At 47.6% G+C, this 25865-nt stretch overlaps 1 protein-coding gene across 1 annotated transcript; it reads left to right on the plus strand.

Moving 5' to 3' along the window:
- The first annotated feature begins 927 nt into the window (after positions 1–927).
- Positions 928–16744, plus strand: LOC112611911 (sialic acid-binding Ig-like lectin 10). Its single transcript, XM_025365877.1, has 7 exons — positions 928–1072; positions 1773–2036; positions 2363–2644; positions 2795–2897; positions 13582–13721; positions 16052–16254; positions 16664–16744. Exons 1-7 carry the CDS (start codon positions 928–930, stop codon positions 16742–16744), a joined length of 1218 nt encoding a protein of 405 aa, XP_025221662.1.
- The last annotated feature ends 9121 nt before the right edge of the window (positions 16745–25865 follow it).

A 25865-nucleotide genomic window follows, 5' to 3' on the forward strand; every position in this document is an offset into this window, starting at 1 on the left:
CCCATTTCCCTGACTGAGAAACTGAGATTCAGAAATGATGCAAGATGGCCAAGATCACAAGACACAATTAATAGCAACAAGAAGAGCAATAAAAAATCCAGCAGACTAGATTGGGGTGGTGCAATTTAGGAGTCCCCAAGACGCCTCTGATTCAGTGATCCACAAGAAGGACCCAAAACTCAGCAGAACTGTTTTACTCATGATTGCAGTTGATTACAGCAAAAGAATACAGATGAAAATCAGTACAGGGAAGAGGTGCCTAGGGCAGGATTCAGGAGAGAGCAGGCATGAGCTTTCAGCTGGCCTCTCCCAGTAGTGTTGCACCAACAGAGCTTACTTCTTTCAGCAACAATGTGTGGTGACATGCACAGACATGCCAAGAAGAGAAGTGCACCCAAGCCTTGGTGTCCAGGGTTTTTATTGTGGGTCTGGTCACTGACTTAGCTTAGTCTTCAGCCCCTCCAGTGGTCAAGCTGATGCCCCAGGATCCAGGGGTCCCACCATAAATCAGAGTGTTAGCATCAACTGATGAAGTCCAAGGTCTCAGGTAAACAAAGACACTCCTATCAGGCAGGATATCCCAAGGGTTTAGAGATCACCTCGTAGGAGCTGGACAAGTGTCAAGCCTTTCTTAGGTAAGGTGACTCTTCTAATGCACAGATATAATACAGGAGTATGGTAGGTGGGTCTGTTTTTCAACTTGGATCTCCTCCTACAGGGTTACTTTCTCAGGTTTTGATGGAAATCAAGAAGATACCAGTGGAAGAGGGGCTGTGCACGACAATCCCTTGTGCATTTGAATTTCCCAAAGAACTCCCAAGCAATTCCATGATCATGGGCTACTGGCTCAACAAAAACGTCAGCTCCCTTGTAGCTACAAATAAACCCAATGCTACTGTTGGTGATAACACCAAGGACAGATTTTCCATGACTGGGAATCTTGATGAAGAAGACTGTACCCTACTCATCCATGATATTCTCAAAGGGAACAGTGCGACGTATTTATTCTATGCAGATCTAGGAGAACAAAAAAGTGCTTTCCTGGGGGAGAATATCAAACTCTTTGTGTCAGGTGATGTTCAGTATCATCCAGTAAGTGGTTTGGAAAGAAGGAAATCCAACCGTGGTTCTGGTGATTATGTGGTTTTTACTTGATGGGCACTAGGCTTTACAAAACCTCAGATGTTTGAGTTTTCCAGTGATGCAATGAGATTGGTATAATAGGTAACTTTACTTTTCCAAATAGAAATGGCAAAAAGAGAAGCGACTCACCCTATGTCATCCAACCAATACAAAATAGAGAGGAAATGATCACAGACTGGGCTGGGAAGGGGCAGAGTCTAGGGGTAGAATTGGGCTGGAAAAGGGAGGCAGAGGAGGAGTTACCACTAGCACATCTAGTCTGGGGCTCAGGTAAGGGGCCAGAATGTAGAATCCTCATTCTACAACGTAGATCATCAGAAAACTACTCACCCTCAGTCTTTGAAGACCAGAGTTCAGGTTCAAGCTCTACCACCTTGAGTAGTTCTCTTCAGTTTGATCACCTGGAGGCTGGGCTGTTCCCCTTCCACACAGAGAAAGGAAATCTATTTGTGAAAAACCATTCAACCCCAACAATCCCAGGTTTCACAAGGCTGTTGGGGAGGTGAGGGGGTTGCAAATGAGCTAATGGGCGGGGAGCACTGTGTAACCTGGAAACGCTGTGCATCAGTGAAGTGTCCATGAGGGTCCCTTTTCCCCCCAAGGTTTGAGTCTGCTTCTCTCTTCTCCAGACCTAACCCAAAAGCCAGAGCTCCACATCCCAGAGATTCTTTTGGCTGAGAAACCTGTGACCTTGAACTGTACCCTCAAAGGCACCTGCAAAGAAATCCAAGCCCTCTTTCACTCCCGGAAGAACCCAGCCGTCTCCAGCAGCTCCTCCTCGGTGCCGCACTTCATCCTGAGGCCTGAGGACCATGGCAACACCCTTGGATGTCACTTGAACTTCTCCCTAGCCAACGTGACCAGAAGTAGCTTGGTCAAGCTCCAGGTGGTCTGTAAGTGCTGGTGGGCACAGGCAGGATCCTGAGAAATAGTGGGCTCAAGAAAAGACCTGAGCCCCAGAGGGAAAGAAATCTTGGGAGCTGTCACATGTTCCCCCTGACCTTTGGGGCTGAAAGGTCAGAGGTAGGAGCTGAACCCAAGTCGGAGGCAGATGTGGAGAGAGGATGAAAGGGTTTTGAGTCCCAGCCCCACTCTGGGTTGCCAGAAAGTCTTTCTGAAGCTCCCTGTGAATAGCGAGTAGAGAGAAGGCTGGGTCTCAGGGGAAGTAGACAAGCAAAATCAGGACATCTTGATGATCCCCGATTCTTCCTCCGCACAGCACCTCCCAGGTTGTTCAATTCCTCTTGTTCTTTGGAGAAGACAGTTCTGTGCAGCTGTTCCTTCCATGGGATCCCCACGCCCTCCGTGCAGTGGTGGATGGGAGGTGTCCCTGTGGATGTGAACAGCATGGATAACATCCTCCGGGTGACTTCTTCCACACGTGTCCCCTGGGCCAATAGCACCATCAACCTCATCGGGGAGCCAGAAATAGTCATGAGACTTCGCTGTGAGGGGAAGAACCAATATGGAATTCACACTTCCAGCTTCTTCCTGATACCAAGTGAGTATCCAGGGACCTAGTGACTGAGCTGGAAAGAACGCCTAAGGACCAGATGTGGATGGGCACAGGGCCAGTGGAAAGGGTAGAGAGTTTTAGCTCCGACTTCAAAGCCTTTGGAGAAAAGTCCATCTCACTTCCCTCCAATTCCAGATAAGAAATCAGTTTCCAGTATGTTCGTGAAAGGATTAATCCAGGGCATTGTGTATGGAGCCATTGCATTCTCATTGCTCTTCTTCTGCCTCGTCCTCTTGTTGTGAGTATCAAAGTTCAAATTCATCAGCAGCCTTTCCCAAAGCCTACTACCTTTATTTATGTTCTCCATTTCCTTCCTCATACTTTCTTCCAGTTTATTTTGCTTTGTCTACTTTGTTTGTTTGTTTATTTGTTTGTTTTTTGAGACAGGGTCTCCCTCTCTCACCCAGGCTGGAGTGCAGTGGAGCAATCACAGCTCACTGTAGCCTCCACTTCCCTGGGCTCATGATCCTCCCACTTCAGCCTCCTCAGTAGCTGGGACTACAGGTGTGTGCCACCACGCCTGGCTAATTTTTGTATTTTTTTGCAGAAACATGATTTCACCATGTTGCCCAGGCAAGTTTCCAACTCCTGGGCTCAAGTGATCGACCCACCTCAGCCTCCCAAAGTGCTGTTGGGATTACAGGTGTGGCCCACTGCCCCCGGCCTTGTCTACCTTTTAAAAATGGATTCTTACGTCGTTAACTTTCGGTTATTCTTCTTTTTCAGTATTTGTATTTAGGGCCATAAATTTCCCTCTGAGCGTGACTTTAGCTGCATCTCACAAATTTTAATATAAAGATTTCATTATCATTTGGTTACAATATTTCTAATTTCCATTATGATTTTTTGACGCATGAGATTTTTTTGTTTTTGTTTTTTTGTTTGGTTTGGTTTGGTTTTGAGACAAGAGTTTTGCTCTTGTTGCCCAGGCTGGAGTGCAATGGCATGATCTCGGCTCACCACAACCTCTGCCTCCCAGGTTCAAGCGATTCTCCTGCCTCAGTCAACCTAGTAGCTGGGATGACAGGCATGCGCCAGCACGCCCGGCTAATTTTTTTGTATTTTTAGTAGAGACGGGATTTCTCCATGTTGGTCAGGCTGGTCTTGAACTCCCGACCTCAGGTGATCTGCCTGCCTTGGCCTCCCAAAGTGCTGGGATTACAGGCGTGAGCCGCCACCCCCAGCCTGACCCTTGAGTTTCTTAGGCACATTACTGCCTTTTAAAATTTTTAGCTTAAACCCAATAAGGTCAGAAAGTATACTATGCATGATTTCAATTCTTTATTTTCTTTCTAACACATTTTTTGTTTAGTTTTTATAAATATTCCATGTGAACTTGAAAAGAATGTATATTCTGTGCCTCTTGAATGCAGTATATATTTCTCTGTGTGTGTGTCTGTGTGTGTACACAAACACATACATATACGTATATACCCTTTAAATCAAATTCATTAATCGTGTTGTTTAAATCTTCTCTACTTGTACCGACTTAATTGCCTGCCTGCTCTAATGATAAGAGATAGGTGTTTTTAAATCTCCCACCATGATTGTGGATTTGTTTGTTTCTTCTTGAAATTCTGTCAGTTTTTGCTTTATAAATCTTGAGGCCATGTCATTAGCTTCAAGTCTATTTTAAAATGTGCATACAAGGCCGAGCGTGGTGGCTCATACCAGCCCTTTGGGAGGCCAAGGCAGGTGGATCACTTGAGGTCAGGAGTTTGAGACCAGCCTGGCCAACCAGGTGAAACCCCATCTGTACTAAAAATAAAAAATTAACCAGGCATGGTGGCGTGTGCCTGTAATCCCAGCTATTTGGGAGACTGAGGCAGGAGAATGGCTTGAACCCAAGAAGCGGAGGCTGCAGTGAGGCGAGATCATGCTCCTGCACTCCAGCCTGGGTAACAGAGTGACAGACTCTGTCTTAAAAAAAAAAAAAAAGTTCATACAAGTATCTCCCTTATATCAGAAACCATTTTTCTTCTTCACCTTTGTATTAAAGCCTATTCTGTCAGATATTAGTATAGCTCCACCAGCTCCTTCTTTTACATCTACTCTCAATCTGTGATCTTAAAGTTTAGATATGTGTTTCGTAATCAGCATATGATTTTGACTTTTTTTAGTCTGGTAATTTTTAAATCGGATTTAAATTACTTTACTTGATGTAATTACCGGTGCATTTAAACACTGATGGCATTTCAATATACCATCGCGGCTTGTTCCATATGTTTATTTTTTCCCTTTACTTGTCTTCATTTGGATTGGCTGGGTATTTTTATCAATCCATTCTTTTCTTTCTACTAGTTGAAAATTATGCGATTATACGTTTTTTAAATATTACTTTACTGGTTACCCAGAAATCACAACATCTGTACTTCAGTTATCAAAGTATATATTTGAGAATTTCAAAGTATAAAACCTTTACCCTCCTCCAGATAATATAAAGACCTTAGAACAGTTGAACTCTAGCTCTCCTCCTCACAACTTACATGCTATTTTCATAACATTCTTTGTGGCATTTTATCAATCCCAATATACGTGTTATTTCACATTCGAACATCTCCGAAGTAGAGGTATGTCTTCAATTGATGGTGATTTACAGTTGCTGTTAGTCCCAGGTGGCAGTCCTGATAAAGTTGTCATTGCCTGCAGGTGCATGAACTCTGTCATTGCTGTTCATATTATCGCTTTAATTGAATTATTTGTTCATTGATACATGTTTAATTTATTGCCTTTTCAAACATTTGCAAAAGTGTTACATTATTAGCTGGTACGGAGACAAAGTTATTGTGTATACAGAAGGGCACAGAAGTAAAAGAGAAAGCATACCTTTCGTTCTTGGGACACGTGTAACATTTGTTGGGGAAATGACCATATTCCATATTTTTTTGTAAAGCAACAATCTGGTGCTTTGTAGAACCTAGGAAAGAAAGATACGCACATGTGGATGAAGCCATGTTACTTTTTGTTGTAAGATAAAAAGCAAAAGGGTAATTTACCGTAAACTGTCAGTGCAAATGAAATCAGAAGAAATTGCTTAATCCTTTAGAAGACATTTTTAAAATTTAAATTAACATGACATGGGATGATTCATGTGCTGTTCAGGACGATATTAGTTCTTAATAGTTTAACTGGCAACATTTTTTTTCCCTTAGGTGATATATAAATTATGCATCTTAGTATTAGTGGCATTTTATTATTAATGAAATACCAATTCTGTATTTTTGAGCCCCCAAAGATATCATCGTGATGTTTGGTTTTATTTTGTACATTCACTGCTCGTTTTGATTTACATACATATTTACCATAGTCTCTATTCTTTATTCCTTACACTCTGTTAGTATTCTTAGATCTTCCATCCAGAATCTTTTTTCCTGAAATATATTCTAGAAACCCCTTTAGAATTGGTTTTCTGGTAGCAAACATCCTTGGTTTCCTCTCTCCCTTTCTCTCTCTTTCTCTCTCGTTCTCTCTCCCTTCATAGTCGAAAAATATTTTGACCAGACATGGTGGCTCACGTCTGTAATCCCAGCACTTTGGGAGGCCAAGGTGGGCAGATCACTTGAGGCCAGAAGTTTTAGACCAGCCAGGCCAACACGGTGAAACCCTGTCTACTGAAAATACAAAAAACCAAAAATAGCCAGTTTTGGTAGTGTCCACCTGTAATCCCAGCTACTCAAGAGGCTGAGGCAGGAGAGTCACCTGAACCCAGGAGGCGGAGGCTGCAGTGAGCTGAGATTGTGCCACTGCACTCCAGCCTGGGCCACAGAGTGAGACTCTGTCTCAAAAAAAAAAAAAAAAAAAAAGGTAGGTTTGCCAAGTTTGGAATGCTGTATTGGCAGGCATTTTCTTTCGGTATCTTGAACTATTCCGCGTTCCACTATATCTTGCTTCTATTATCACAGAAGAAAAGTCAGCTGTGACTCTCATCTGCTGCTCCTTTGAAAATGATCTCTCCTTCTCTGTCTCGGCCTTTAAGACCTCTTTGTCGCTGACATTTCTGGTTTGGCCTCACACTTTACACTTTCCTAACAGCAACTTGCCTATTTGTCTCTGACACATGCGTTTCTTGTCCTGCAGCTTTGCTGACAGTTTGGCTTCTGCCCAGTACTCCCTCTCCTCTGCATTTCACCTCCTACCCCTGCTCCCCTCTCACACCTGGCTGACATTTATTCATCATTTACAACTCAGCCTACAGTCCTTCCATCACACGCTCTGGAAAACTTCCCCGGGCCTCTCTCCAGGGCCAGGTGACTTTTCAGGACTCCTGTAGGTCTCCTGGGCTTTTGGGTATTAGCACTAACACTTCTACTTTGATGTGACTGAGTGTGGATATCATCTTTTTAGGTTTGTCGTTATTGATATTTATTTGGCCTTTTCAATCTATGCTTTGGTGTCTTTCATCAGTTCTGGGAAGATTCTTAACCACTGTTTATATTGTCTCTGCTCTTTGTTTTCATTATAGGGCTTTCATCTAATGTTTGTCAAACTTTTTTATCTGTTTCCCCTCTTACCCTGTGTCCTGTATTTTCCAGAGAGAGGGAGTCAAGTAAACGAGTACTAGGTTAGAGGTCTGTATGAGGGAGATGCTAAGAGAACCCTACTCTTTCACTGTCTCCATCCTTGGAGCAGAGGTACGGGATCAGTACTGCCCAGAAATCCTTTAGCTTGCATCTAATCAACTCCCTTCGACTTCACACTCTGTCAGTATGCCAGGTGTTTCCCTCTTTCCCCCAATCTCTTATCTCATCCCATCACGTTCAGCAACAGGGTTTACCTACTTCCAAGGAAAAAAATCAACTCCCCGACACATACGACATCATTACCACTGACGTTGAGTGATGTACTCCCTGCCTTTTTCAGGTAAAGAGACTTCCTTCCTCCTGTCCAAGGTAAACCTCACCTCCTCTGCTTGGGAATCCTTCTCCTCCACTGCCTTAGGAGCTGGACTCCATCAATCATCCCTTCTGGCTCCTAAATTTTCAATCATTCTTTCTTTGCCGGCACAAATCTCTCCCGCCTCAGCCCCACAGGCTTCCTCTATGTACTATCCAATATTCTTTTGGAAAAATACCTTACACCACTTCCTGATTCTCATCACACTCTTCCACTTGCTCCCCAGCACCAGGCCACTGAAACGACATTGTCTAAAGCAACCAGTGATCCTTATTCTCAACGTTATTCTCAAAATCCAGTGGCAGGTGTTCTTTCTCTTGTTCACCTTTAGGCAGCATTTAGGATTGGGGTTGGTGGGGTAAGGCCCTCACACCCAGTGGCTTATTTTCATCACAAGGGAAGCATGGCAAGGCCATCTGCTGAAAATGACACGGGTGGGAGCATGGGGGATCCGTGGGGGATTGAGAAGAGGCATGATGTGTTAGGGTGGTTGGAATAGCCACTGGGGAGAATGAGCAGGATCTGTATAAGGACAAGGAGAGCAACCACTGAGCAGTAGCAAAGGCCCAGTGGTTGCTGGAGATTAGTAATCATTAATGGTGCCAAGTATCATTGCTATGTGACATCTCCTCCCAGCAGTGGTCATTGGAAGACGTCTTAGTCCATTCAGGCTGCTATAACAGAATACATAGACTGGGTGGCTTATAAACAAAAGAAATTTACTTCTCACAGTTCTGAAGGCTGGGAAGTTCAGGATCAAGGCACCAGAAGATTCGGTGTCTGGTGAGGGCCTGCTTCCTGGTTCACAGACGGCACCTTCTGGTTGTGTCCTCACATGGTGTACAGGGAAAGGGAGTTATCTGGGGTCCCTTTATAAGAGCACTGTAATCCCATTCATGAGGGCTACACACTCCTGACCTAATCACTCCCCAAAGGCCCCAGCTCCAATACCAAAACACTGGAGATTTTGTTTCAACAGAAGAATTTTGGAGGAACACAAACATTCAGACCATAGCAGAAAAAAAGGAGTAGATGACAGCATTGGGCTAGGTTTGAGTATTCATGGACAAGATGCTAGGAAGGGTGATGGAGTGGGGAGGTGGGACATGGGGAAGCGAGGAGGCTGGAAGGAGAGAGCACTTTAACTGAGGAGCCATTGTGCCTAGTGGGGTGGGGAGGGAAGGAAAGGAAGAGAAACTGAGAGAGTCTCCATAGACTCTAGAAAATATAGTGTCTTGGGATTGAAGCTTCCACCTGTGATATCATATAATGGAAACAGTTGGAAGGGGAGCACAAAAATACTGGATGGATAGAAGAACTAGGCAGATGATGAAGTATTGGAATTTGCATTTTCATAAGTGGAAAAGTTTTTGGGAGATAATGAACCCTTGGTAGTTAAAGGAAACAGTTGCCTTCATCAGGTCTCTTCCAGTTGTGAGTTATAAGGGCTGAACTCAACCAGCTCAAAGAGAAAGGTAACAGTTCTGATCATCTGTTGCTATGTCTCTCTACCCCTGTCTTAGTCTATCTGGGTGGCTACCACAAAATGCCATAGATTGGGCATTTTGTGCACAACAGAGATTTATTTCTCACAGTTCTGGAAGCTAGGAAGTCCAAGGCCTGGGCGCCAGCAGGTTCAATGTCTGGTGAGGGCTCTCTTCCTTATACATGACATCTTCTCACGGTGTCCCCACTTGGTGGAAGGGACTAGGGGGTCTCGCTGAGGTCTCTTTTATAAAGGCTCTTGTCTCATTCAGGAGGGATCTATCCTCATGAACTAGTCACCTCCCAAAGGCCCCACTTCCAAATACAGTCACCTTGAGGGTTAGGATTTCAACATGTGAATTTGAGCGGAGGATATAAACATTCAGACCATAGCAATCCCCCAAAATACAGTGGCTTCAAACAATAATCATTTTAGTATTTTTCATGATTTCCTAGATTAGGAATTTGGGCAGGGCCCAGCTGGATGCTCCCTGTGGTGTCACTTGAGGTCATTTGAATTGGGCTAGTATGGAGAGTCCAAAATGCTTTCATTCACAAACCAGGCATTTGGTGACGACCAAAAAGATGAGAGTCAAGCATAAAAATCCTCTGGGAATACAGAGGCCTGGCCTAGGGGGTTGCCAGTGACAGAAATGAGGAGAGGAAGGGAATGTTCTGGCCCAATAGCCAGAGGCTCAAAGTAGCAGAAGGAGACTCTTTCTTCAGAGGATGAGGGTTCTAAAACAGAAGAACACAGATGTGGGCTCCAGGCCTCCTGGAGAATCAGGCCAGAGGCAGGGTCACTGTCAATGGGGAGAAGGCTTCCGAGGTGGTGTCCTGGGGAAGGAGAAGGAAGGGATCTGGGAAGAGTGGGGTGCAGGAGGTAGGAACCAAACACAGCAGAAGATGGGTGGAGAGTCCAGGACAGGAGAGTGTGGTGGTGGTGCCCCAGCCAGAGGGCTGAGCAGAAGGCATGGGGAAGGTAGATTGGGCCACAGGTGTGGAGTGTCCCCTGCAGGCGGGCTGGTGGCTCTGGAGCTGAGCTGTGCCAAGTTCCCTCAGGAGGCAGACACTGGGGGCCTTGGGAGGGCAGGAGGAGAGTCACAGTGTGTCCAAGCAAATCCAGTACAAGCATAGGAGCGGGTTGTGAATGGGAGGAAAACCTACAATAAAACAAAATGGTGGCCGGACACGGTGGCTCACGCCTGTAATCCCAACACTTTGGGAGGCCGAGGCGGGCAAATCGTGAGGTCAAGAGTTCGAGACCATCTTGGCCAACATGGTGAAACCCCGTCTCTACTAAAAATACAAAAATTAGCCAGGCGTGGTGGCATGTGCCTGTAATCCCAGCTACTTAGTAGCCTGGGACAGGAGAATCGCTTGAACCCGGGAGGTGGAAGTTGAAGTGAGCCAAGATTGTGCCACTGCACTCCAGCCTGGGCAACAGAGCAAGACTCTATCTAAAAAAAAAAAAAAAAAAATGAGAATAAATGCACTGACTCATGCCTGTATTCCTAGCACTTTGGGAGCCCAAGGCAGGAGGATCGCTTGAGCCCAGGAGTTTGAGACCAGCCTGGGAAACATAATGAGACCCCATCTCTACAAAAAAACCCACAAAAATTAGCTGAGCACAGTGGCACATGCATATAGTCCCAGCTGCTCAGGAGGCTGAGGTGGGAAGATGGCTTGAGCCCAGGAGGTAGAGGCTGCAAAGAGCTGTGATCACACCACTGCACTTCAGCCTGGATGACACAGTAGGACCTTGTCTCTCAAAAAAAGAAAAGAAACAATAAGTTGCAATAATAATCTTGAATTCAAACCATCTCACAAGGCTGTTTCAATGTTTTGCTATTTTCCTGCATGTCTGGATTAGTATACTTTGGCCTCATTCATAATTTTTTAGAGTATGCAAAACATGCAAATGGCCTTTATAACAGTGCACATGCTGTACACGAATGCAACGGAGATGTGTGATGCAAAGCCTTTCTCCACACATTAACTCAACAGAAGTTTACTGAGCAAATTCTACATGCCAAGTCATACTGTTATAGGAAAGGGGTCCGGATCCAGACCCCAAGAGAGAGTTCTTGGATCTCGCACAAGAAGGAATTCAGGGCGAGTCCGTAAAGTGAAAGCAAGTTTATTAGGAAAGTAAAGGAATAAAAGAATGACGGCCGGGCGCGGTGGCTCAAGCTTGTAATCCCAGCACTTTGGGAGGCCGAGACGGGCGGATCACGAGGTCGGGAGATCGAGACCATCCTGGCTAACACGGTGAAACCCCGTCTCTACTATAAAATACAAAAAAAAACTAGCCGGGCGAGGTGACGGGCGCCTGTAGTCCCAGCTACTCGGGAGGCTGAGGCAGGAGAATGGCGTAAACCCGGGAGGCGGAGCTTGCAGTGAGCTGAGATCCGGCCACTGCACTCCAGCCTGGGCGACAGAGCCAGACTCCGTCTCAAAAAAAAAAAAAGAATGACTACTCCATAGACAGAGCAACCCCGAGGCCTGCCGGTTGCCCGTTTTCATGGTGATTTCTTGATGACATGCTAAACAAGGGGTGGATTATTCATGCCTCCCCTTTTTAGACCATATACGGTAACTTCCTGTTGTTGCCATGACATCTGTAACCTGCCATGGCGCTGGTGGGAGCGTAGCAGTGAGGATGACCAGAAGTCACTCTCGTCACCATCTTGGTTTGGGTGGGTTTTGGCTGACTTCCTCACTGCAACCTGTTTTATTAGCAAGGTCTTTATGACCTCTATTTTGTGCTGACCTCCCGTCTCATCCTGTGACTTAGAATGCCTTCACTGTCTGGGAATGCAGCCGAGTAGGTCTCAGCCTTGTTTTACCCAGCTGCTATTCAAGATGGAGTTGCTCTGGTTCACATACCTCTGACAATATCGTAGAGCAAACCAGGCCTCAGGGAGGTGGACACCGAAGGAGGACATATACAGATGTGTAGGGATAAATGTTGGGAAGTGCCTGGAGGAAAACGGGGAGCTGGGAGAGAGTTTGGCAAGGGGAGGGGATGGGAAGCAGCCGTTAGGTACTTGCTCTGAGACCTAAAGGAGTATGCGCAGACCGAGGGAGCCGCAGTTCTAGGCTGAGATTGCAGAGGTTTAGGAGTCCAAGAGTCCAGCAGGGCCGGATGAGCTGAGAACTTAGGGAGAGCTTGAGAGAGGCCAACCTGCGGGCAGAGCCTCAAGGGCTCTGGTGAGAGGTTTGGGTTTCATCTTCCCTTGTGGAGGGCTGTTTCCTCTCATGCTTGGTCATCCTGGAAGGTGAACTGCTCTTCAGTGGGTACTTTACCTGCGAAAATCGTATGTGGACAATGTGGTGGGCGAGTCCCTCCAAAATGAGTTTTGTGTGAGTTGCCCAACAGCATAACAAGCTGGGCGCTATTTGTGTTCATTGCTCACTTTGTTGCTCTCTGATGCAAATCTCTGTAAATGGAGGCCTCAGCTTCTAAGAGAAATAACAAAAGGTTTTTTGCAACCCAAAGCCTAGGCTGAAATAGACATGCTTCCTTGTCATTCCCTTGACCAATGACTAGATTTTTTTTTTCTAGTGCCCCATTGATGTGGGGGTGTCATATGCAGGTCCCTACCTAGTATGGACCCAAGGCCTTGTTGTCTGCCGTCACTGGACCATTTAAACCAAGTCCCTTGATTATTATAACAGCGAGTCCCCCTTCCCAGCGACCCAGCGGTGTGCAGCCAACCCTCAGTTGATGCGTGGCCTCTGATCTTCTGTCCCCAACGTCCTTACAACCTCAGCCCCATCGGTATTTTCGGATGTTTTTGTAGAGCGAGTGTTTTCAGACAGGAAATGGACGTTTGAATCTTATTGTCTGAATGCAGAAAGAAACAATGGAAGGATCTCCATCTGGGGAGGAACAGATCTGGTCTTTAAAGTTCACTCAGGCTGCTCTGCAGGGGACGTGGGGCAGAAAGACAGAGCCGCCAGCCGGGGACCAGCAGGCGTCCCCTGAAGCTGCCAGAGCAAGAAAGGAAGGGGACCAGTTATATAATCCATGGGACATCCACACAACAGAACAACACAGCTGTCAGAAAGACCAAGGCGGTGTGCCGGGCACGGACATGCAGACATGAGCCAGAAATATTAGGAGGAGGAAGAAAGGTGCAAAAAAAAGACCTGTCCAAAACTAAAAAGTGTATATGGAGACATCACAGGGCAGCAAGAGAAGCAGGAATGGACCAGACATGAAGGGCCACCAGGCTGAAGGGCTGGGCTGTGTCCTGGGGGAACTGGGGAGCCATGGGAGGTCTGTGAGCAGGAGAGGAGCTGGGCAGCTCTGGGGGACAGAGTGAATTCCAGGAGGCCCAGAAAGAGGCTTGGGAGAGGGTCCACACCAAGAGAATAGAGGTTCTTATCCCCACTTGATGGGGTGGGGTGGGGCTGCGCTGGTGACAGAACTGGCAATCAGAGGAAGCTGGTGTTCTGGGCCCAGCCCAAGGCTCCTTCTGGGAATTGGATGGGGCAGGGACTGAGCACAGCATTCACCACGGGGCTTCCTGCCTTAGAATGAAGATGCTTAACTGGTGGGAGGAACATCAGAGTCCTAAGACCAAAGAAGGCCTGACCCTTAAGAAACCAGAGCTGCTGGAGGAACCAGAAGTAGCCAGAGTGCCTGAAGCTGACATCCCACCAGACCGGCCTGGAGGTAAGTCCCTGGGACAGTCACAGGCAGGTCGTCAAACAACAGGGCCGGCGGCCAGGGTCCCCAAACCCATCACCTGGCAGAACCACCCGGAGGCACTTGTTCAGGACAGAGAGTCCCAGGCCGCCTCACCCCCACACACCAGATGCTACATTTGCCAAAACAAAGTGCCACCGACTGGCTGGCTTGAACAGCAGATATTTATTTTCTCTCCCTCTGGAGACTGGAACTCCCAGGTCAAGGTGCCAACAGCCAAGCTTCCTTCTGAGGCCTCTCTCCTTGGCCCGCAGATGCCGTCTTCTCCCTGTGTCCCCACAGGGTCATCCCTCTGCCTGTGCCTAGGTCCTAATTTCTTTCCCTTGTAAGGACACCAGTCATTGAACTCAGGCCCACCATGTGACGTCATTTAACCTTAATCACCTATGTGAAGACCCTGTCTCCCATACAGTCACATTCTGAGTCCCTGGGGGTTAGGATGTCAACATATGAATGATGGGGGGTGGGGTGGATTCACACTTTAAGCCACAACAGAGGCTTAAAGAGGCTGCTTGGATTCCCCGGTGTTGGGTACTCAGAGAGGGGACTGGGCTTGCCGGAGGCAGCGGAGCAGCCGAGTCTGGTTCTCCCGAAGTCTAGGGATCTGGAGAGACGGAAGAGTGTAGACTCCGAGACGGATCACGGCACTCGGCCCGGGACGTGGAAACCTGGCCCAGGCAGAGCTGCACAGACCTGCCGATGCCAGCAGCGACTCCGTCCCAGACTCCAGACCCGGAGGCCGACGCCCGGCTCTCACCCCTTCCCTCCCATTTCCTCGGGGAACATGCCCTGGAGTCTCCCCAGCGCCAGCCCTCATGTTAGTCAATGTAGGGAACACGCCTAACACCTGACACCTGCCCGAGGGACACGCCACCCCAGCAGCCAGGCTGACAGGAGCAGAAACAAAACACACAGGGACACGCCAGGCATCAGCACCAGGAAACAGGCTGCTGCCGCCCACAGGGGCTGCTGTGAGCCCAGAGTGGATCCAACCCAGCCTCAGCCTTCTTCAGAGAGAGAAACTGAAGCATGCTCAGCACGATGGGAAGGTGGCTTGAAACCCTGAGGAACCCCCAAAAACACATCCACAGGGGCACTGGGAACCATGAGGCCCCAGCCTCTGCACATCTGCATGCAGACAGAGAAACTGAGGCTCACCGTGCCTCGGGCCACACCGCAAGGCTGCGCGCTGCTCAGGACTCCTGAACCCGGGACCCTTGCCCCCCCACTGCAGCAGCTGACCCTGTCCTGGACATTTTCTCCTGACTTTATGAGACTCTAGTGCAGAGGTTGCAAACTCAAATGCTCACAGCCACCAGGCAGGGAACAAGAGGGGCACAGTTGGCCTAATGGGGGCCTCATCTGCCTTGAAAGCAACTGCGCATCCTGAAGGCGGTGGCGGAACCGTGGCGGCTCACCGTGGCGGAACTCTCTCCAACTCCTCCCTACCCGCTCCCCACAGGTCAGGAACACGGGGTGACTACAGCTCTTCATATTTTTTTGTTTGTTTGTTTTTTGAGGAGAATCCAGAGATCTCGATTTCAGTGTGAAATGTCCTGATTCCAGTACATCAGCAATTGAGAACATGTTTTTAAAAGGCAGCGCCGCCGTAGGTCAAAGAAAAGCCCAGATGAGGCCTCCCATTTGCAAACTCGGATCAGAGGCAGAGATGTGGAGGGGACTCCGCTCCCTGAACACACTTCCTGCCCACAGCAGGCGAGGCTATTCAGAACGCACACGCTTTGCCCAGGGCAACCAGAATCCCCAGGTTCTGGGAGGAAGCTTGGGTGTGGAAGAGTAAGGAGGGGTTTCTAGGTAGAGAAAAACATTCCAGGTGTTCACTCACGTGGCCACAAATCCCCGGAGGCCTCCCATGTGCCAGGCCCTGGGCTGGGGACAAAGAGGAGTCAGACCCAGGTCCTACCCATAAGGACCTCCAGGTTGCTACACCCCTCCGAGCAGGGCCAGGGCTGTGTCCCAAGAAGCATGGGGAGAGGGGAAGGGAGGGGAGGAGGAGCTGACATTGGGGGAGGGAGGGCTTGACCCCGCCTGGGGAGCTGAGTGTTGCTACCTGAGCCCAGCAGGCATGCAGGGAGAGGTGATGGCACCGCCAGGCACAGAAAGCTGCAAGATTGAAGGCAGGAGGCATGGCGCTGGGGGTCAGAGCACTCCAGCAAGGGCAGAGCAAGCAGCATTTCTAGGGCAGGAGGCGGATGACAGTGAGAACGGAGCCAGGCAAGGGACCACAGGCTGGGCCTGGGTGAAGCTCCTTGCAAACAGGCCTTGCTCACCCTCAGAAGTGAGGGAGGAGCTGATACTGATGGGGATCCACTTCCCCTCCTCTCTGAAGGACACGCACAGTGGTGACAATGTTCCTGAGTTTGACTTCAGTCCTGATGCCCCACCTTTGGGGACTAAGGCTGACCAGGAAAATTGTGGCATCCCTCTGGGTGGCCTGAGGGGTGAGCGCAGCAGGGACCCAGCCACTCCACAGATAAAGGTGAGATTGGAAAGTGGAATCATCTCCCAAGAAGTGGATATTGGGCTGAACTCTTTCCCCTGAGGGTAGACTGAGGACTGAGGGTGGCCCGAGCCCTCACAGGCCTTCATTCACCTAAGCCAAAGACCCTGTGGAATTGGTCCCATTACCATGCCCATTTTACAGAGGAGGAAACTGAGGCCCAGAGAGGCTGAGAAGCCTGCCTAAGGTTACATTCCTACCTTCTGAGGCAGACGCTATCCCCCTGCCCTTACCCACAAAGAAGTTGAAGTTCAGAAAGGGGAGGGTCCTTCCAGAATCTCACAACCTGGGGACAAAGCCAGATCTGAGGTGCTCCTGCCCTCTCCTGCCTGCTCCTAGGAGGCAAGGCCCATCAGGATCACATCAGGCTCTCTTCTCCCCATTCCAGAGTGCAGACTGTGGAAGGGAACCGTCTGCGGCTGCCTGGGGCAGCCACTCCAGGCTTTGCTGGCTCAAGGAGCAGGTCTAGGATCTCCCTCCCATTGACCCTCAAAGTCTAGTCTCTCTGTCTCTGTTTCTCCCTCTCTCTCAATTCCATGCACAGATGGTTAACTCTCTGTGTGCCCTGTACCCTGCTAGGTTTGGAGAATGGCTGTGGATAGGGCTGCCACCATCCCTTCCTCTCCCAGGTGGGGATCACCCCAACCGCGGGACACTGCAGAGGATGGGGGTCATGGGATCATGAACTTCTGTGGTGGCCCCCTGGACAATGGAGCTGAGCCACCTGTGTTTAGATCCCAGCTCTGGCCCTGAGTGTGGGCCACTCCCATGTTCCCTAACCCCAGCTTTCATCTGCAAAATGGGGGTATAACAGACCGTGGACCACTGTGAGGCACAGATGAGTTAATGTTTATTCGGTAACCAGCTCGGGGTTAAGGGTATGGTGATGGCAGCCTGTGTGTGTGCCAGGCCATGCTCTAAGCACATTACATGGGTCCTCTTGTTTGTATCCATCAGGGAAACGGAATGAGTAGCTGATCCTTATACAAAGGCTTATTGCATGGAAGTGGGTTATGTGATTCTGAGAGCTGGTTAGGCAGGTGCTATGGACTGGATGTCTGTGTCTTCCCAACATTTTTATGTTGAAACTTAATCCCCACTGTGATGGGATCTGGAGGCCTCGGTGTGGACTACCACAACAACATACCATAGCTTATAAACACAAGAAATTCAATTCTCACAGTTTGGGGAGCTGGGAAGTCCAAGACTTCTTATTTCTTCTGGGAAACCTCCATTCTGCTCTTAAGGCCTTTTTGGGATGTGATTAGGTTATGTAGGTGGAACCTTCATGAATGGGATTTATGCCCTTATAAGAGGCCTAAGATGGCTGGGCACGGTGGCTCATGCCTGTCATCCCAGCACTTTGGGAGGTTGAGGCAGGAGGATCACTTTAGCTCAGGAGTTTGAGACCAACATGGGCAATATGGTGAAACCCCATCTCTTCTAAAACTACAAAAATTAGCCAGACATGGTGGCACACGCCTGTGGTCCCAGCTACCCGGAGGACGAGGCAGGAGGATCACTTGAGCCTGGGCAGTGGAGGCTGCACCACTGCACTCCAACCTGGGCAGCACAGCCAAACCCTGCCTCAAAAACAAAACAACAACAACAAAAAGGCCTAAGAGGTCAGACATTTCCTCTTCTACCGTGTGAGGACATAGCATAAAGCACCGTCTATGAACCAGGATGCCGGCCCTCACCAGACACAGAACATGCCAGTGCCTGGATCTTGGACTTCCCAGCTCCCCAGACTGTGAGAAATGAATGTCTTGTATTTATAAACCACCCAGTCTGTGGCATTTTGTTGCAGCAGTCCACACCGAGTAAGACAGCAGGTCTGAAGTCTGTAGGACAGGCAGGCGGGAGAGGCAGGCTGGAAACTCCAGCAGCAGCTGAAGCGAAACGCTTTCTTTTCCCGGGAAACCCCCATTCTGCTTTTAAGGCCTTTCAACTGATTGCATCAGACCCACCTACATTATTGAGACTAATCTCCTTCAGTTAAAGTCAACTGATTAGAACAACAACAACAACAAACAGGTAACTACAAGACGTGACGGATATGTTAATATGCTTGACGGTAGTAATCATCTCACTATGTATATATCTATCAAAAGATCACGTTGTATACCTTAAATATATATAACACAGTCAACTGATTAGAGACGTCAGTCACAGCTACAAAATCCTTCCTCAGTGACATGTCTCGGTGTTTGATTGAGCAGCTGGGGTCTGTAGCCCAGCCAGGTTGGCGCATAAACAGACCATCGCACTGCTGTGTCCCCACCACGGCCCTGTGGAGTGGGTTTTGAGATTATCCCCATCCTGTAGAAAAGGATGAGGAGACTCAGAGAGGGTAAGGAGCCTCCCTGACTGAACAAACGGCGGAGACACCTGAGCCAGGGCTCGGAACGCCCCTTCCTCACCTCCCGCACCACGTCCCATCCAACCTTGCTCAGGGAATGTCTTCAGCTGCTATTATTAGCACCAAGCACAGCTCCAGGGACATGGCACAAAAAAGGAAAGTACATCTCAAAGTGGGTAACCATACCTGACCTTGTCCTAGGAAACAGAGTCAGGGAGGGAAGTCTTTGAAGATGAGAAGAGTTCAGTCAATGAAAGGGATAGGAACTAATTTATTCTTTCAAAAATATACTGAGGGCCAGGCACAGTGGCTCATGCCTGTAATCGTAGCACTTTGGGAGGCCGAGGTAGGCAGATCACTTGAAGTCAACATGGTGAAACCTTGTCTCTACTGAAAATACAAAAAGTTAGCTAGCTGGGTATGGTGGAGTGCACCTGTAGTCTCAGCCACTCCGGAGGCTGAGGCCAGAGACTTGCTTGAGCCTGGGATGCGGAGGTTACAGTGAGCTGAGATCGTGCCACTGTACTCCAGCCTGGGTGACAGAGCAAGACTCCATTTAAATACATACTGAGGGCCAGGCGTGGTGGCTCATGCCTGTAATCCCAGCACTTTGGAAAGCCAAGGCGGGCGGATCACGAGGTCAGGAGATGGAGACCATCTTGGCTAACATGGTGAAACCCCATCCCTACTAAAAATACAAAAAATTAGCTGGGCCTGGTGGCGGGCGCCTGTAGTCCCAGCTATTCAGGAGGCTGAGGCAGGAGAATGGCGTGAACCCGGGAGGGAGAGCTTGCAGTGAGCTGCGATGGCTCACTGCACTCCAGCCTGGGCAACAGAGTGAGACTCTGTCTCAAAACAAATAAATAAAAATAAATATATACTGAGGCTGGCTATGGTGGTGTGTGCCTGTAGTCCCAGCTACTCAAGAGGCCAAGGTGGGAGGATTATTTGAGGCCAGGAATTTGAGACCAACCTGGACAACATAGCAAGACCCCATCTCTACAATAATAATAATAATAATAATAATAGCTGGGCATGGTGGCATACACCTATAGCCCCAGCTACTTGGGAGACTGAGACAAGAGGATAGCTTGAGGCCAAGCACAGTGGCTCACACCTGTAATCCCAGCACTTTGGGAAGCTGAGGCAGGAAGATCAATTGAGCCCAGGAGTTTGAAACCAGCCTGGGGAATATAGTGACACCCCACCTGTATAAAAGTTTTTTTAAATTAGCATACAGCCAGGCACAGTGGCTCATCCCTGTAATCCCAGCAGCACTTTGGGAGTCCAAGATAGGCGGATCACCTGAGGTCAGGAGTTTGAGACCAGCCTGGCCAACATGGCGAAACCCCATCTCTACTAAAAATATAAAAATCAGCCTGGCGTGGTACACACCTGTAATCCCAGTTACTCAGGATGCTGAGGCAGGAGGATCGCTTGAACCTGGGAGGCAGAGGTTGAGTGAGCTGAGATTACACGACTGCATTCCAACCTGGGCGACAAGAGTGAAACTCCATCTCAAAAAAAAACCATATATTTATATTTATATTTATATTTATATATATTTTTGTATCTATATATATATACACACACACACACATACAGGGATGCCTGTAATCCCAGCACTTTGGGAGGCCGAGATGGGCGGATCACAAGGTCAGGAGATCAAGACCACCCTGGCTAACACGATGAAACCCCGACTCTACTAAAAATATAAAAAATTAGCTGGGCATTGTGGCCAGCACCTGTAGTTCCAGCTACTCAGGAGGCTGAGGCAGGAGAATGGCGTGAACCCAGGAGGCGGAGCTTGCAGTGAGCCGAGATCACGCCACTGCACTACAGCCTGGGAAACAGAGCGAGACTCCATCTCAAAAAATATGTATATATATGTGTGTATATATATTTTTATATATATATATTTTTTAATTTTAAATTTTAAAAAAGCGTTAACTATTTTGGAGAGGCTTTGCATCAATAAGGCATGAATTTTTGTACACCCCTGAGCTTTCTAAGCATTGCGTTCAGTGGGCTTCAGGCCTTGACTTATTCGACTCATGCCCTGCAAAGCCCCCTAGCAGAATGGAACGCTCTTAATGAATAAAGATAAAAGCCAGTGATGGTGCTAGTCAGCGAGGTCCTGGCCTGAAAGAGACAGCCCCCTCCAGTGGGATTTCTTAAACAGACGGTCTAATAAAGGTACCATTTGCAGAGGTGCGAGCAGGGTTAGGGATGTAGGGAGGGTAAGGATCTCAGGTGCCAGCAACGGGAGGGAAGGGTTCCTGCCAGATTCTGCTGAGTCCTGGAGGAACAAGGGGAGGAATAGTGTGACCAAGGCCTTAGTGAGAACTGAGATCATGGAGGAGCGGCTGCTGATGGCATTGAGGCTCCCAAGGTGGTCAGCAGGCAGGGAGGAGAGGATCCTCCAGCCCCCTCCAGTATCCTGCCTGTGCCTCCCTTTGGCCAAACCCACCTTGATGTTGAAGGGCAAGGGAGCTTGCTGATGGGGTCAGTAGAGGTCAGCCTCGTAGGCACAGGGGATGGCCACCTTGGCCTCCCAAATTGCTGAGATTGCAGGCATGAGCCCCTGCATCCAGTCTGCCAAGTTTTTTTGTTTTTTTTATTTTTTTATTTTTTCAGACAGGGTCTCACTCCATCACCCAGGCTGGAGTGCGGTGGTGCAATCTTGGCTCACTGCAACCTCCGCCTCTTGGGTTCAAGTGATTCTCATGCCTCAGCCCCCTGAGTAACTAGGATTACAGACACGTGCCACCACTACCCCTTACCTGGCTAATTTTTATTTTTTTAGTAGAGATGAGGTTTTGCCATGTTGGCCAGGCTGGTCTCGAACTCCTGACCTCAAGTGATCCGCCAGCTTCTGCCTTTCGAAGTGCTGGAATTACATGCGTGAACCACCGCACCCACCTGCTACTTTTTAAATTATTTGTAGAGACAGAGTCTCACTATGTTACCCAGGCTGATCTCAAACTCCTGGCTTCTAGTGATCCTCCTGCACTGGCCTCTCAAATTGTTGAGATTACAGGTGTGAGCCACTTTGGGCAACTCTATTTTATTTATTTTGCAAAAAAATTTCCTAGAAATGTTAATTAAGTAGCTTGTCTGAGGCTACCCCCCTAACAGGTGCCAGGGGTGAGATTCAAACTTTTCCAGCTGGCACCAGAGCTGGAGCTTCTAGCACTGAACTGCCCCTTGCAATCCCCATCCTCTCCACATCTCTGTATGAGAGCTGAGACAAAAGGCAGCGCGTCGCCTGTCTGTACCTCTGCTCGGAACCTGTGTGCAGCAACTTGAAATTTTAGCCCCTCTGCGGATGACTGTGAATAGTCCTGAAAGCCCTGAGAGTATTGATTTTAGGGTTAGAAATAAATATTAGCAAATAAGCGAATTTGTAAACACAGAATCTGGGAATAAGGCAGATAGACTATATCTCTGTCCATTCAACTATCATCCAGACCAAGAAGTAGAATGTGCCCACTGCAGAAGGCTCCCTTCTATGCACCTGCTACTGGATTACCATGACATGTCTCCTCCCAGACTCTCCCCAACCAGAGTAATTACAATTCTCACATCTATTGCCATGGATAATTTTTGCCGGGTATCAGGCTTCATATAAATGGAATCATACAGTATGTAATCTCTTGTATCTGGCATTTTTCACATTACTCCTGTGAGTTTCCACCATGTTTTAGCACGTATCAACAGGTCATCCTATTTTATTAATGAATCATATTCCATGGTATGAGTCTACATTAATTAATTTACACATTCACCTGTTGCTGGATAGTCAGTTATTTTCAGTGTGAGGCTTTCATAAATGAAGCTGCAGTGAACATTCATTTGCCAGTCTTTGTGGACATGTTGTTTTCATTTCTCACGGATAAATACCTGGGGTGAAATTCCTGGATTATAGGAATACTCAGCTTTAGTAGACACTGACAAAACATTCCCCACAGCAATCGTGCCCATTTACACTCCCACCAATGATACAAGAGAGTTCCAGGTGCTCCACATCCTCACCAACACTTGCTATTGTCAATCCTTTTCATTTTAGTCATTCTGGCCGCAGAGTAAGAGTATCTCCTTATACTTTTGATTTGATCTCCCTGATAACTGATGGTGAATTCTTTTTCATGTGATTATTATTACTATTGTTTTCTGGTCCAGAGTCTTGCTCTGTCACCCAGGCTGGAGTGCAGTGGTGCAATCTTGACTCACTGCAGCCTCTGCCTCCTGGGTTCAAGCAATTCTCCTGCCTCAGCCTCCTGAGTTTCTGGGACTACAGGCACGTGCCACTACACCTGGCTAATTTTTGTATTTTTAGTAGAGACAGAGTTTCACCATGTTGGCCTGGCTGGTCTCAAACTCCTGACCTCAGGTGGTCCACCCCCTTGGCCTTGCAAAATGCTGGAATGACAGGTGTGAGCCACTGCACCCGGCCTGAATATCCTTTTTTTCATAAAGTGCTTGTTCATGTATTTTGCCCATTTTAAAAATCGAGATGTCTCCTTTTTGTTGATTTGTGAGAGTTCTTTATATATTCTGGATATAAGTTTGTTATAAGGTGCACATATGGCAGATATCTTCTGTCATATTCTGAGGATATAGGAAGAAAACTAAAATTTTCAGCTCACTGCAACCTCTGCCTCCTGGGTTCAAACAATTCTTCCACCTCAGACTCCTGAGTGGCTGGGATTACAGTTGTGCGCCACTACACCTGGCTAATTTTTGTATCTTTAGTAGAGTTGGAATTTCACCATGTTGGCCGGGCTGGTCTTGAACTCCTGGCTTCAAGTGATCCACCCACCTTGGCCTCCCAAAGAGCTGGGTAGAGCTGCCAGGCCCTCAGCAGGTGCACCACCCTCCATGTGTTCAGCTATCCAAAAACTCTCTGAACCCAGTCCCTTTGGGTTTTTAAGGAGGCTTCATTAATTAGAGGCATGGCTAATTTTAATTAGAGGCATGGCTAATTAAACCATTGGCCACTGGTGATGAACTTAATCTTCAGCCCCTCCCTCCTTCCGAGAAAGTGGGAGGTGGACTGAAAGTCCCAACTCTATAATCCTGCCTTGACCTTTCTTGTGACCAGACCCTATCCTGAGGTTACCGGCCATTAGTCAATTCATTGGCATACAGAAGACATCACTTTGGAGGTTCCAAACATTTAGGAGTTGTATGTCAGGAAAGGGGCTGGAGGAATGAAGACCAAATATATATTTCACACTATTACACACTATTCACCCCTGGTCTTTGGACATGGTTCCCTTATACCAAAAGAATATACAACTCAAAAGATACTGCCACATTACTAGAATCCCATTCAATCATGACTAATTAGTTCAGTCCATCATATTGTAAGAATGTCTCCTGGAGTGAGACCACTCAGGTTTACAGCCTTCCATTCTATCTTGTCAGGTTCTAAAAGCAGGAGTGGTCTCTGCACACATATAGTTTCACCCTCTCAGGCATCTGGTATAATTGAGCTAAGAGACGTCATCCCACGTTCTGAGCATCTTTCAGCCTGTTAACGTAATATTAGATTTCCTTCATTACATAACCTGTTTATTCATTCCTTTACCTTCAGCTACCATTATTCCTTCTCTTCATTTATATCCAAACTTTTCCATCTTTGCAAGGAACACGGTGCTTGTCTAGACTGCAGGCAGCAATACTAGTCTAGCAAGTACCCGCCCCCTAATCCACTTCCATTCAGACTGGGTAAGGTTATACAGGTGCAGAACTAGTGGGTTGGTTTCACTACTGGACAACGTAGGTGCATCCACTGTTAGCCCCAGTTTTGCCAGATAGGATGGAGGTACAATCTACCTCTATCAGGCCTTTAGGGAATTCTGACAAAAAAGGGATATGGAAAGATTTGTTAAAGGTTACAAAATTACAGCTAGATAGGAGGAATGAGTTCGAGTGTTCTGTAGCACTGTAGGATGACTCCAGTTAACAATAATATATGGCTTCAAATAGCTGGAAGGGGGATAGTGAATGTTCCCAACACAAAGAAATGAAACATTTTTGAGATGATGGATATGCGAATTACCCTGATTTGATCACTATATGTTGTGTGTATCGAAACATCACTATATACCCTATAAATATATATGATTATTGTATGTCAGGTAAAAAATACTAACAACAAACAAAGAACATAGCTGCATTTTTTTTTTACTTAGGAATCATCCCTGCTTTCAGCACTTGGAGGTTCAAGACCTGGTTCTCGTCCTAGTGTTACCAACATGCCAAGGGTTTAGTCTAGTTCCCATTGCTAGATGCACAGAAAACCGACCCCTGAGACAATAAGGGTTGCTGGGGAAGAAGATTTTAATCGGGTGCTGAAGCCAAGGAGAATGGGAAATCAGCCTCAAATCCACCTGTGACTGACTAAAACTGGGGGGTTTATATAGTGGTGAAGGAATGTAAAACAGGAATTAGGGAGGAGTAAGGAAGCAATTATGAGAAATGAGGGATTTAGTCTCTCTTTGTCTGGGTGGTATAATCTGGTGAGTTTCAGTCCCTTACCTGAAGGTCAGCTTCCAAAGGAAAGAACTCAAGTGAGACAAATGTAAATTTCAAGTTTTAACACCAAAAGGGTCACTTTCTAGGTTTATTCGAAAACTCAGGGGGTGAGGTGGCTCACTCACCCCTGTAGTCCCAGCACTTCCAGAGGCCAAGGCAGGAGGATTGCCTGAGGCCAGGAGTTTGAGATCAGCCTGGCCAACATGGCGTGACCCTGTCTCTACAAAAAAAAGTTTAAAACTTGCCAGGCGTGCTGGCACACATCTGTAGGATATGTAGGAAGCTAAAGTAGGAGGATCACTTGAGCCCAGGAGATGGAGGCTGAAATAAGCCAGGTTTGCACCACTGCACTCTAGCCTGGGTGACAGAGCCAGACCCTGCCTCAAAAATACAAAACAGTGAATACCATTTCTATGGGACAATTGGGTTGGTTTTACTAGTACCAGTGCCTCAGGTAGGGGAAAAAAATGAGGTTATATCTGGAAGAAAGGAAAAAATACATAGTCATTATAGCAACTTGGCAAGAATTGCATAGCCACACCAGCATTCTCCCCACCCCCACTTTCCCAGGTCAGCCAGAAAACAGGAAAGTCTAGTGGTGCCCTCCTCTAGCCCCATCAGGTTGAGTGTGAGCACACACTCAGGAAGGTGTGTAAGCCAGATCTTCCTTTTTTTTTTTTTTTTT

This window comes from Theropithecus gelada, chromosome 19 (assembly GCF_003255815.1).
Source record: "Theropithecus gelada isolate Dixy chromosome 19, Tgel_1.0, whole genome shotgun sequence".
In the NCBI taxonomy this organism is placed as follows: Eukaryota; Metazoa; Chordata; class Mammalia; order Primates; family Cercopithecidae; genus Theropithecus; species Theropithecus gelada.